General features: G+C 51.4%; 7 protein-coding genes; 4 read left to right on the plus strand and 3 right to left on the minus strand.

Annotated features, from left to right (window-relative positions):
* The first annotated feature begins 1719 nt into the window (after positions 1-1719).
* Positions 1720-3194, plus strand: CHC_T00007321001 (hypothetical protein). XM_005711333.1 is given in 3 exon segments: positions 1720-2595; positions 2596-2940; positions 3061-3194. 1 exon segment carries the CDS (start codon positions 1720-1722, stop codon positions 2593-2595), a length of 876 nt encoding a protein of 291 aa, XP_005711390.1. The 3' UTR covers positions 2596-2940; positions 3061-3194.
* Positions 3195-5323: 2129 nt separating this feature from the next.
* On the plus strand, positions 5324-6444 carry CHC_T00007322001 (hypothetical protein). XM_005711334.1 is given in 2 exon segments: positions 5324-5782; positions 5783-6444. 1 exon segment carries the CDS (start codon positions 5324-5326, stop codon positions 5780-5782), a length of 459 nt encoding a protein of 152 aa, XP_005711391.1. The 3' UTR covers positions 5783-6444.
* An 885-nt stretch (positions 6445-7329) lies between these two features.
* CHC_T00007323001 (hypothetical protein) lies at positions 7330-7482 on the plus strand. Its single transcript, XM_005711335.1, has one exon. The coding sequence runs from the start codon at positions 7330-7332 to the stop codon at positions 7480-7482; it is 153 nt and encodes a 50-aa protein (XP_005711392.1).
* A 4-nt stretch (positions 7483-7486) lies between these two features.
* Positions 7487-8791, plus strand: CHC_T00007324001 (hypothetical protein). The gene has a single exon (XM_005711336.1). The coding sequence runs from the start codon at positions 7487-7489 to the stop codon at positions 8789-8791; it is 1305 nt and encodes a 434-aa protein (XP_005711393.1).
* Positions 8792-8853: 62 nt separating this feature from the next.
* On the minus strand, positions 8854-10170 carry CHC_T00009453001 (NAD-dependent sugar epimerase). XM_005711337.1 is given in 2 exon segments: positions 8854-9117; positions 9118-10170. The coding sequence occupies 1 exon segment, from the start codon at positions 10168-10170 to the stop codon at positions 9118-9120; it is 1053 nt and encodes a 350-aa protein (XP_005711394.1). The 3' UTR covers positions 8854-9117.
* A 692-nt stretch (positions 10171-10862) lies between these two features.
* CHC_T00007325001 (hypothetical protein) lies at positions 10863-11063 on the minus strand. Its single transcript, XM_005711338.1, has one exon. The coding sequence runs from the start codon at positions 11061-11063 to the stop codon at positions 10863-10865; it is 201 nt and encodes a 66-aa protein (XP_005711395.1).
* An 82-nt stretch (positions 11064-11145) lies between these two features.
* Positions 11146-11906, minus strand: CHC_T00007326001 (hypothetical protein). XM_005711339.1 is given in 2 exon segments: positions 11146-11195; positions 11196-11906. 1 exon segment carries the CDS (start codon positions 11904-11906, stop codon positions 11196-11198), a length of 711 nt encoding a protein of 236 aa, XP_005711396.1. The 3' UTR covers positions 11146-11195.
* Positions 11907-12091: the final 185 nt, after the last annotated feature.

The raw sequence follows: 12091 nt of genomic DNA on the forward strand, positions 1-12091 counted from the left end.
ATACTGTAGCCCCGAAGCCCTAAGAACTGTCGTCGCCAACCGCTATGCGACACTTGGATTTTTAATGCTTCTCATTGGAGAGGATTAAGTCAAAGGTCGACTTAGAGATCATACCGTTCCACGTTATCACGCGTCTTCCTCTTTGCCTCGCAATGTACTGTACAGTCTTCCAAACGGTATCATACGGTTTTCGCAGGAAGACATCTCCTGCCATTTTGGCTCCTCTCCTAACCATCACACTCTACTTTGCCCTTCATGCTCAACAAGCCAACGCAGCAAGCACCCGGTTGCATCCGACAGCGCCTGAGGAACATACGGCGTAGAAGGCAATTAAACCACCTTCCATGAACTTCGCTTTACCGAACGAAACAGAACCCAGAAGGCATGTGAGGCTTCGCTCACTTTGACATGACGAGACAGTAGAACCTACCATAGTGTCCAAATTTGCTTTTTTCCAAGTGGAGTTTGAAGTGAAAAACGTATTCCCGCTCTAGCTGCTTGTCAAGCTGAAAAGACACGCCAGCTCCAGTAAATTCAAATAGCGTTGTGAACGACTCAAATAACGATGCGACAGCGTTTGAACAATCAACTGAATATTTTGAAAGACTGGTGTTGCAATACCAAGGGTACTGTAACAGCAAATTTACAACGGTGTGCTCAGGCAGGCAGCAGGACTCCAATATACAGTACGGCTGCCTCTTGAGTAACTGAGAACAGTTACTCATGCATTATTCTGTACCCATCGTACCGCACAGTGCTACATACCGGCGGTGAGAGGGAAACTGTTTAGCTTCTCTCAAGACTTTTATAGGTCTCACACCGCCAACTCTTCGTTCGGAGTGACCCTCAGTGTCATTTGGCATGGATTGGTTGAATGGGAGGAAAGCATTTCCAATAATTTTTTATAACATTTGGTATGGATTGGTTGAATGGGAGAAAAGCATTTCCAATAATTTTTTATAACCAATCCATTCATGCCAAATGTCAGGGTGCTCCGGTGCTGGCACCACCAACTCTTCGCTCGGAACGGCCCTCAGTTATGCGACGTTCGTCAACTCTAACCCTTTGAAGTGAAATGGTTTGGCTTCAACCACGGGCAACGTGAAACATCTGCTTTATCGCGGGTTGTAGGTATTGATTATGTCTGATTCTCGTACGTACATTATGTATACGTTTGCCGCCACTCTCCTCTGGTCATTCATGCAATTTCATTGTTACACTTTGCAACTCATAGCCCCTCTGAGGAAGAGTAGAAGCGTTACGCGTAGCCGCTGACGTAACACAGTGTTTAGTTTTACATGTATCTGACTTTAAGGGGGGCAACAGAGTACCTATGGGTACGGCGCAACATTTCGTTTTTGCATTCAGACAAGGCCACTCTAGATAAAGTTATGTTGTTGCCGTCTACAGCCCCGTAGCGGATCAATGATCGAGATAAAAACCCTATCACAACACGTGTCAGTGAACATGCACATGTCTTCAAGCTAATTGGGCCTCATTTTTTACCAATTTTCACACTGTGCCTCGTGCATCTCTAAGTTGCACCCCAGAGGGCTGCCCAATCACCCGCAAAGTACCAAGGGTACTGTAGAGCGTATTGATTTTGGTTGTACACAGTACCGACACAGCGGTCAGAGTCGCCTTTCCTTCAAATCCACCACTGATCCAATCCCTGACATCATCAAAAGTGCATCCACCCTCATCTCCAAGAACCCCGCCATGGTCCTCCGCAGTCACCACAGCAACCGCACACCAACCATGGCTTCGTCCGCATTCATCCTCTCCACGACCCCGTTTCTCTCTGGCCCTCGGCTCCGCTCTGGAAGTTTCACATCTTCCGCCCGACCACTGTCCCTAGGCGTCAGCCCGCACTCGCGCCGCGTGCGCACAACTCTACGCGCCAATGCCGAAACGGACGAGAAGACTCCGGCTACGGATTCTTCCTCCGCTTCTTCCCCCGAAGAACGCCCAAACACTACTTTTGAGGCGCCGTCCTTCGATACGGATGTCTTCTCCAACTTCGTCGATTCTGCCCAATCAAGAATCGAAGATCTGCAGAAACAATTCTCCGAAGTCGATTCGGACGAGCTTGTCGAAAACGCAAAGGAAACTTCTACAGGCCTCATCGACAACGTTTTAGCTGGAGATTGGCTTAACCGTGGGGAGCTGTACGGAGGAATTCAGCTTGTCTTCGTCATTTTGCTCCTACGTTCCCCAGGCGGCCTTGATGGCCTCGTTTCTTTCCTCTGCGGGCCATTGATCTTGTTTGCGGGAGCTTTCATCTCAGGAAAATCCCTATGGGATCTTGGACGGAAACAACTCTCTATCTGGCCTGCTCCCGTGCCCAACGGCGATCTTAAGACCAATGGACTTTATGAATACGTTCGCCATCCAATGTACTCTGGCCTTATTCTTGCTAGCGCTGGATGGTCCGTTTCCACGGGCTCTCCTGCCCGACTAGCCCTGACTATAGCTTTCGCAGCCTTTCTCGCCAAAAAGATTTCCGTTGAAGAGGAATACTTGCTCGAGACATATCCCGAATATAGTACTTACTGCGACAAAGTCACAAACAAGATCCTTCCGGGCATCTACTAGAAAGTGTCAAGACAACCCCTTGATAAGAAAGCGCGCATGGGCCTTGAATGAGTGGATAGATCACCAGGGATCCTTGGGGGTGACGTCACTATATTCGCTGCATCTCCTCCGCAATCAATAAAGCCACCGTTTCTCCTATATACGGAGGATGCATCCTCCTTACGCTAGTGGCAATGGTTTTCATATGCTGCTACGTTGGCTCTAAATGGCAAAGGAGAGGACACTTGCTACTATCTATGCCCGCGAATGGCATTCATTGCTATCCATACACGCCCATGACGGGTCTCGTTGACAGTCCTAAGACGAGTTGCTGAAGCATTGAGAGACTTCGCACTCTTGACAAAAGTAAGCAAAACTCCGACTTCCAGCTGAAGGACGGTTCACACCCCCCTCCTGACCTTCCAAGGCTAACCATGGCGTGTTCAAATTAGAACGCACTCGCCGGGTTTGGTTTCGATTCTGTAGGCAATTTCGTCTCAGGTGCGAAACGAAATGTCTTGCATAGCGATGCCTCAAACGCAACATCATCATAAGTGGATACCGTTGCCAAACATAGGTGATTACGTTCGTTACCATCTTGTTACTGGACCATCTTTAAGTCGTGCAGAACAACGACTGTGTTCTCGATAGGAACATCGAGTTTCAACGTCAACTGGAATTGCCACCTCGTCTCTGCTCCGACGATCAAAATGAAGGCACTTGAAGTCAGCGTAAGTAAGAGCATAACAAGGACACACTTCCATCCACAAGGAGCCCAATCCAGCGTCATGGTTCATTCTAACGTTTGCATACTGTTTCTTTCTCGAAACATGTTTCCTTCGTACCACACAGAGGAGGCTTGTGGCGAACACGAACATTTCTGAGACCTTACAACAGCTCTCTACATTTTCAAAGGTAAGGGGCTCAAAACTAGGCAAATTTCTTAAATGCCTGTCCTTCATCATTAGATGAACGATCTTCTCTCTCACGCATCTGGCCAACTAAAATTAAACTCTTTCGTGTTCGATACCCAATGTGACGGTAGAAAACAATCTCGAAACAGGTCGAAGACGCCGGGCAAGTCCTTGAGAACTGCAAAAATTTCTGCTCGAAAGCTGCTGGTGCTCAACGATTTGGTGAGGTCGTGGTCGTGCTAAGGTTTATCCGCAAGGCAAATCAGGATGATGAATGGCTGCGCATGGCAGCGGAGATCATATTTCCCTCTCTCCCATCGCTTTATTCTCTTGTGCTACGTCTGTCCGACCCAGAAAAGAGAACCAGCCCGAAGCCAGGGCTTATGAACATGGCTATCACACCGGCAGTACAGAAAAGTGCAAAGGCGCTTCTTGTCTTATGTCGGATTTACGACTTATGCATTGACTTTTGCGAGGTGGACTGGGACGAGAGCAAAAAACACCTTCGTGTCCTCGCTGGGGCTGCTGCAGCAACCCTCTTCGGTTCCAATTTTCAGCGTGAAAGAGCTACTTCGAACGACACCGAATACGCCAGGGATGAAATGGCCAGACTCTCTAGTTATGCGTTGTCCAATATCCTTTTCAGCAGGCCCTCAATTATCCCGGATGCGAGCAAGATTCTCGGAAAGCGAATTCCCACTCTAATGAACGTTCTCTTCGCCGCTCCCGAACTAAGCATTCAAAGAAGTATCATTTTGGTGTTACGACTCTTGTATGACAATGCGAAGGACCTCAACAACTTGCATGCAGACATGCAGCGGAAGATCGAAAATGGTCTTTCTGCCACGCGCTTCGGCAACGGAGCAGGGCTTCATCTCTTCAAAGATTTTGATGTGAACTCCGATGATGCTGATACCCAAGCTGAAGTGATCATTTCAAAGATGCTTGACAATATTGATATCGTTTTGAAGTGCTTCACGTGCAATTGCACGGTTCAGATGAGGGGTAAAGTCAATGGCCGCATGAAAAAGGGTGGTTCCGTGAGAGCACCAGTTGACTGGAACAAAAACTCAATTGTGGTCCACGCCAAGAACCAGCCTCCAGCTTATTTCCCTCTCCACAACATCTCAACCATGAAATGGTTAGCTGGCCACAAAGAAATTCGTCTCACTTTCCGTTCAGACTCGGAACTGAAGGATACACAGCTAACTGTGCGATTTGGTCCCGGAAATCGCGCATACCTTGGACAAGCAATCGAGAATAGAATTAAACGAGTCCTATCTCTAGTGTCTGAAGTTGAACCTTCGCTGGAGGATCCGGACGCCCGTCGCCCGTGCAGAAAAACTTCCGTGGCATACGATATGGCTAATGCTTTGGGAATGACAAGTTCGCATGGGGATGATGACCAGGGCAGCGCCGAAGAGGAAAACGACGACTACAGCCCAAGCGATAATCAGTGTGACAGTGACGAAAGAGTGTGCGATGCCCAAAGTAACAGCGAACAAAGCAGCCCGCGTGAGAATCAAAAAGAAACGTCTTCTGCAGAGGTCGTGCCTCGAAGTCAAGGCTCAGCACCAGAAGGTCCAGCACTAGTTTCCGGTACCGCAGCGAAAAACGTTTCAGCGCAGAAGTATCCGAATTTACCGCAGGAGACGGAAAAGGGAACAGAGGAATATGAAGTTCAGCAGAGATCGCTGACCCCTTCCTTGCGACACAGTGAGAATGATATGGACGCGCCAGACTTTTTTTCTGGGAAAGGAGAGCTCCGAATGGTGACGAAGGTGCCTGATGGCCACGCCTCATCAATAGAAAGTTCTCTAGATCGAGGGGCCGTCATGAAAGGTGATGGGGGAAAGAGTTGGGAGCAAGTTTGCGCTCAGTCCGGATATGAAGGTATTGCCAAAGAAGAGAACCAAGTGCTTCCTTCCCGAGAAGGCTTGGAGTCGTCTGATCTCTCCGAGAAGAAGCACAGCAAGGCTGTTATCAGGTCGCAAGGCGTCGATACCATTGCCCAACCTAATGGTGACACCATGATGTCACTACTGGACAAGCCAAAACCCGGGAACTCAATGCAAAAAAATGTGAAACCCTCCTCGATTGCCTTCAAACAACACACGGGGTTTCGGAAGAGAACAGTCGCTAGTTCAAATGATGGTGACGGTGAAAGCACTATTGTATCGATCCAATCGTCGGGAAGTAACCCCACAGAATCACGCCTTTCCAGTAGAGATGAAAGGATAAGAGTGAAGTTGCTCCACGCTGTTCGCGAGGTTGTGGAAGTAAGTGATAGTTGAGGCCTTGAGGTGACTTTCGATTTGCACGTTATCATAGCAAACATTGCAGAATTCTGACTTTCGCCCCCAATGCTAACAACGTTTGTGCACAGGCTCGCCAGAAAAAGTCTTCCCAAATTTCTCGAGACAACAAGAGTGAGCTGCAGCGTATTCGTGCAACACAGGCTAAGAAGGACCGCGAACTGGTGATCAAATTTGTAACTGCCTTGAAGAAACATGCTACCATCCAGCGGCGAAAAATTGATGAATACAAAGCCCAGAAAACTAAGCTCATCAGCGCTGCGAAGGGTCGCATTGTTAAGCTCAGGAGATCAGTCAGCGAAGTGGTGAAGAGAATGAAGAGTACGAATGCCGCAAACAAGGGCGAAATTGGAAACGCGAGAAAGAAAATGAACCGTGTTCGTGATCGCCTCATTGAAGACTTGCAACGGTGCATCGTGGAGAGTGTTTCTCATAAGAACTCGAGATCGAAGACTGATTCCCTTTTCCAGGGAATTGCTAAGTTGCTTCAGACCAACTAAACAGTTCACGGACGACAATGAGCGTTTATTATACTTGAGGACAAAAGCGCAATCTTGAATCTGAGATTGTCCGAAGATTTGAATAAAGAGTGAAAATCTCTATGTGTGTCGACTTAAGACTGAACACATGCTTTGCTTTCAGAGCAAGGACCTCTCCTTTGCTTGTTTATTGACTCACTGACAGTATGACAGCGCGATTGTCCGCATTGTTCCGGAAGGACGGTGCCATGAAACTCATCGGATTTCTGGCTGGGGTCTATAACCTTTGCTCGCTAACACAGATAGCGATGAGTGTACAGTGTCTTCATCCCAGCGGCGGCTCATCGGATGTAGGCTATTTCTATTCGACGTTTCTCGTGTTTGCCGTTTTTATCCTGTCTGTGCTAGGGTTGTGAAGTCCTCTTCTCTCAAACCAACAATTATACTGCTTCGCAAAAAAAAAAAAAAAAAAAAACGTTTACCTGCACAATCCGTAGCGAAGATGCATATAGCAGACTGATGAAGAGGCTGACATTCTCAATCGCTTTGCATGAGCGCGATTTTTACTTGACAGTAGTTTAGAAGCATTCCAGTTCATCACACACAACTCTGGCAATGCCCTAGCCCACAAGCGACCTTGAAGTACCTATTTTGTTTGGCGTGGACTGTTACTACTGCTCAACTTGGATAGTTACTGTTCCTTCGCCAAGTAGAAGCAGAGATTGGTTTTAAAGGTCAAAATAAATCAGTGATACCAAAAGCAAAACTGAGCAACGTGCATCTAACCTCGCTCACTCATATTTTTATACCGATAAGGAGACATATTGTAAGATAACCGCCCCTCCTACTGTAGGTACCCTTCAGTAACTTGAAAACAAAAGATATCAAATTGAATGAGCACCAAAAGCGATTTTCCCGACACGTGGCATTTGTGCATGCACAAATCGAAATTTTGTCAGTCGTGGCGACCCATTCAAAAACCACTGTCTCCCGCCAAAAACTGCTAATCGCAACTGGTGTGATTCCGACCTTTTGTGTGTATGCTGCATGCTCACTCAGTGCTCACGACATGCCCGGCTGCAGCGGTGCAAGTGTTTAGACCGCAGCTTCTCAGTCTTGAAGTTTCTCTGTTTCTTGTCAGCTAGTGTTGCAGTGGCTGTCTTCTTGAGCCTGTTGCATCACCGGAATTTCCTCAACTAGCGTGATGAGACGTTGTCAGCGCTTCAACAGTGAGTCAAATCTCTCGAGCGTTTTTCAAGTCAGGCTCGGGGGAGACGTTTCTGAGAGTTTCTGTTGGCGAGCGCAGCTTGCCTCTCTACGTTGCCTTCAGCCTTCAAGCAATGGTCTACAACCAACTTCCTTCACGGCTACGGCGCGTGGAGCCTGGGAGAAGCGCCATCGCCACATTGCGCAGCTCAGTCCGAGTCCTGATGGCGGTCTGCTAGCTGTGGCCAGTAGTGATGCCGTCGTCGAGGTCCATGAACCAGGAGACAGAACCGGGGAATCTTTGCGTCTCACGCTCGAGCCGGTACACGACCGAATGCCAAGGACTAATCTTAAGTTTTCCGGAGCCGCTTGGCTCGCTCCGGCAGGCGCCGAGAGTGTTGTTATGGCTTTTGAGAACCTACCCCAGATGTGGCTTTTCGACTTGCAGACATGTTCGTTGGATAGACCGACGACGAAGATTCGGTTGGCGAGTACCACAACGCAAAGAAACTCAATCGACGCGGGTGTCTCTGATGTAGCGCGCGTGGATGACTATTGCTTTGCAGTTAGTCTGTATTCCGGGATGATCCAGGTGTACGATGTTCGCGCGAGCCATCGCAAGAATGATGGCATCGCGACTCTCTGTGCGACGGGGCGGTTCAGCGTAATAGATACCCAAGGGATGTATATCTACCGTTCTGGCGGGGATAGCATCCATATGCACGACCGTCGGATGTTGCGCCCCATTCAGGTCGGATCCATCAAGTCTTTTGGCGGGCGACATTCATCTGCAGGGGGCGAGCAGGAGGTTGCAAGTGTGACGATTGGAAACGACGAGGATCGCCGCCCGTCCTTCTTAAAGGCATTGCCAGGGGCAGCACCAGGATGTGTGATGTACCAGACGTCTGGTGGAGCGGTTGGACACGTAGACATGGCAGCCAGCAAGCACGCTCTAGAACATATCCCAGAGGAGTCGATCACTTTGAAGCGACCAAGACCCATTGAAACAGGGTTGGACGAATACGGGACGGCCAGTGAGATGATGCATCAGCCATGGCATGTCAGAAGACGACATTGCGATGTCAAGGTTGGGCCACTTGGGCAAGGCTGGAGGGTAGTAGCTCCGATTGCACATGGAGCAGGGGTACGCGTGATCACTTTTGGACCAGGGGTGAAGACGCGAAGCATGAGATTATGGAGGAAAGGATATTATAGTTGCGTCCATGCGATCAACTCGCAGTTTGATAAGTTCATCCTTGGAGGTAGTGACTGCACATTAGAAACCATAGAAGCAAGTTTCTAGCATTTTGGCGAACTGATATGGACGGAATTGATGGTCGACACGATCTGCTTTTTAAGTTAACCTTTGTTTTATTTAAAGAAATCGCAACCCTGCGCGTAAACTAGCCAGCTGACCGCTATTGTGCGCGCACGAGAATGAGTTGGCAGTGTTCTTTAGTGAGGGATTTAGTAAGTGTCCTATTTTATTCACCAGGGGCGTGCAGCGCGCATGTGTCTCATTCGAGTGCCATCACTAGACGACCTTGATCAAGCTATAGAAACGATAGCTCTCGGGCGCGAAACCGGGCATCTCGTGAAACCGAAATAGTTGGCTAAGACGCAAGGAAGTTACTTGCGCTTCGAAGCCTTGGAATCGGTCGGGGCGTGGGTGCCGACAACGGTAGAGACAGTGTAGTCGGTCTCGATACCGCTAGCCTTTTCTTCCTCAATCTGGGACTTGATCCAGTCAAAAGTCCTCTTGAGGCCATCCTGCAGCGTGATACCCGGGGCCCATCCGAGGACCTTGCTGCAGAGATCATTGTTAGAATTGCGGCCACGCACACCCTCGGGACCAGGAATGTGCTTGATGGGAATGTCCTTCTCGGCAAAGCCAAGAACCATCTTACCCATATCGTTCATGGAGACCATTTCGTCGGAACCGATGTTGAGTGGCTCCGTGAAGTCTGAGTTCATGAGACGAATGATACCCTCGACGGCGTCGTCAACATAGCAGAACGATCGGGTCTGCTCGCCATCACCCCACATCTCGAATTCCTTGGTCGAAGTGATGGCCTTGCGGCAAAAGGCAGCAGGGGCCTTTTCACGGCCACCCTTCCACGTACCCTGGGGTCCGTAGATGTTATGGAAGCGACCGACGCGAGTCTGCATGCCAAAGTCCTTTCCGTAATGGATGGCAAGCTCCTCAGAAGCGAGCTTCTCCAGGCCGTACGCGTCCTGCGGCTGGGCGGGCCAGGCGTCTGATTCTTTCAAGCCCGGGTTCTTAGTGTCAAGCTGGGCACCTTCGGGGTAGATGCAAGCCGAGGAAGCGTAGTAGAACCTCTTGACGTCGGAGGTTCTAGCGGTCTCGAGCATGTTGAAAGAGATCATGGCATTGTTGTAGAGGATTACGGAATGGTTGGACTGGATGAAACCCATGCCACCCATGTCGGCAGCCAGGTTGTAGACATCGGCACAGTCCTTGCAAGCCTTGAGGCAGTTGTCCTTATCGCGCAAGTCGAGAAGCATAAACTCATCACAGAACTCCTCGACCTTGAAGTATTCATTCGCCTTCCAGTCAGCGCCGACGACATGGTTTCCTTCCTCCTTGAGACGCTTTGCCAAATGTCCTCCGATGAAGCCACCGGCACCCGTAACCAACACACGCTTTTTAGTCTCAGCCATTTGAATAACTGGGGAGTGGGTAATTAAACACAATCGACAAACTGCTCAAGAGCGAGAGGTAGATCGGGGGGTGAGGCTAGTCGAGAGAGAAGCGGCACGGTGTGGGGCGGTGGAGGGGCGGTGGCTGATGTGACGAGGGTACGCGAAGGAGGCGGGATGGGGCTGTGGATTTATAAAGGGGGGGGGGGGGGGAGGCCCCTCAAGACAACGGTAACTGTCTGCGGTGGTTTTGGCAGAGGGAGGATGTGACGAATGGAATTGGGCGGGATCGGAGGGCAGCGGCGATGGCTGCGTGACGGCATGTGCTTACATGCAGAGGCGGAACAATTGATTCAGGGGGAAGCTGAGAGGGGGAGTGTTGGGCCAATGCGCAGTGTTTGTTGACACATCAGCGGCGCGCGCCCGCGCCACGTGTTCCGCCTCGCTTGCCCGCTCCCACGATGCCGCCGGAGAGGGGACCCTGCCGCCAATCCTCTTTGCTCGCATTACAGTGCTACTCGCATACTGCTGTTACGCAGAGCCGTTCGACGCCCGCCCTTCCGATTCAAGCACCACCGCCGCGTCTCCGTCACGCAACCACTCTCGACGAACACAAACTGAAGAGCACAATACCATGATACGTCGTGATGCAGGACAGTACAAATACAATCGCCTCGGCTTTTTGCCCTTTTCGGCCCATTCGCTTCCGCTGCTCAATCTTCCGTCCTTTCTCGCGTCCCTTCCTTCGCATCACCGGAGTAAGCAGACGAGACATCCTTGACTTGGCAAGCCGTACAACTTGCCCCCCCTCTGCCCTTCCGATTCCCTAACATCGTCGTCGCACCCGTCACGTCTCCAAGCGTTGTACTGTTGCCCACGATAACCGGTCCCCCAATCCTGTCGTCCATCATCATTAAACCAACCAAGGACGAATCAAGGCGACGAACACCTTTCCAGAGCCCACCTCGCACCCCGCTACTATTTATAACAAAACAGAAACGCCCGGTCGCGAAAAAACTTTACCGCGAGCCGTCAGAAAGCCCACCTCACGCGAGCACGTCCATAAGCCTGCGCCCCCCGCGGCCCTCCCCTCCCCTCCAGTCCTTGCGTATCACGGTAACTCTATCCCTGCCCGTGCCGATGCTGCGATGCGCCAGCCGATGAAACTCAGCCACCCCGTGCACCACCAGTCTTCCCACGGCGTCCTCCATGCGCACCACCACACTGCCGCCCGGCGGAAGCCCGACCACCTGCTCCTCCACCCTGTCCACTATGCTGCGCACCAGGCCCTCCCGGCTCTTCGCCAACTCGCGAAGCCTGCCGTCCACCCCGGGAGGGCCGCGTCGTTCTCTCTTGCCGCCCTCCATCACCTCGCGCTGCGCGCCCTCGTCCATCTCAACGAACCGCCCCCACGCCTTGCGCTGCTCCTTGCTCTCCCCGAGCGTCTCCCACGCCGAACGCCACGACATCTCGAACAGCTCGCGCGTCTCGCCCGCAGAGCTCCCGGCCAGCGCCTCTTGCTGGGCCGCCGAAAGCGCAAGCAGCGCCTCGTTGTGTATCCGCCGCATCCGCCGCGACACCACGGGCGCGCGCTCCGACGCTTGGTGCGCCGCCGTGCGTCGCGAGCGTCGCGGAGCTGCGGGCTCGAGACGCCGCCCCATGGCTAGCGGTCGCAATGGTAGCTGCGACGCGAGCGCCTCCACTTCGGCGGCAGTGAGCGTCGGCAGACGCCCGCGGGCTTGGCTCACAGACGACATGATTGCGTTTCGGTTGGTTGAACTGAGGCGAACTGGAGGTTGCGGGTAGGGATGGAGGGCGGGGAGAAAAAGCCGGAGGAGCGGGTGCGTGTTTGTGCGTTTGAGACAGCGCTAGACGAGTGGGTCGGGCAGCGGAGGAGAAGGGAGAAGAGGACGCGCACGAGATGCGCTGACATGTCTCATTC

Source organism: Chondrus crispus, genomic scaffold (genome assembly GCF_000350225.1).
Source record: "Chondrus crispus Stackhouse genomic scaffold, scaffold_7, whole genome shotgun sequence".
In the NCBI taxonomy this organism is placed as follows: domain Eukaryota; phylum Rhodophyta; class Florideophyceae; order Gigartinales; family Gigartinaceae; genus Chondrus; species Chondrus crispus.

Excerpts from the sequence above, each read along its gene's own strand:
- CHC_T00007321001 (XM_005711333.1), top strand. The coding sequence starts at position 1,720 with ATGGTCCTCCGCAGTCACCACAGCAACCGCACACCAACCATGGCTTCG.
- CHC_T00007322001 (XM_005711334.1), top strand. The coding sequence starts at position 5,324 with ATGAAAGGTGATGGGGGAAAGAGTTGGGAGCAAGTTTGCGCTCAGTCC.
- CHC_T00007323001 (XM_005711335.1), top strand. The coding sequence starts at position 7,330 with ATGCTCACTCAGTGCTCACGACATGCCCGGCTGCAGCGGTGCAAGTGT.
- CHC_T00007324001 (XM_005711336.1), top strand. The coding sequence starts at position 7,487 with ATGAGACGTTGTCAGCGCTTCAACAGTGAGTCAAATCTCTCGAGCGTT.
- CHC_T00009453001 (XM_005711337.1), bottom strand. The coding sequence starts at position 10,170 with ATGGCTGAGACTAAAAAGCGTGTGTTGGTTACGGGTGCCGGTGGCTTC.
- CHC_T00007325001 (XM_005711338.1), bottom strand. The coding sequence starts at position 11,063 with ATGATGATGGACGACAGGATTGGGGGACCGGTTATCGTGGGCAACAGT.
- CHC_T00007326001 (XM_005711339.1), bottom strand. The coding sequence starts at position 11,906 with ATGTCGTCTGTGAGCCAAGCCCGCGGGCGTCTGCCGACGCTCACTGCC.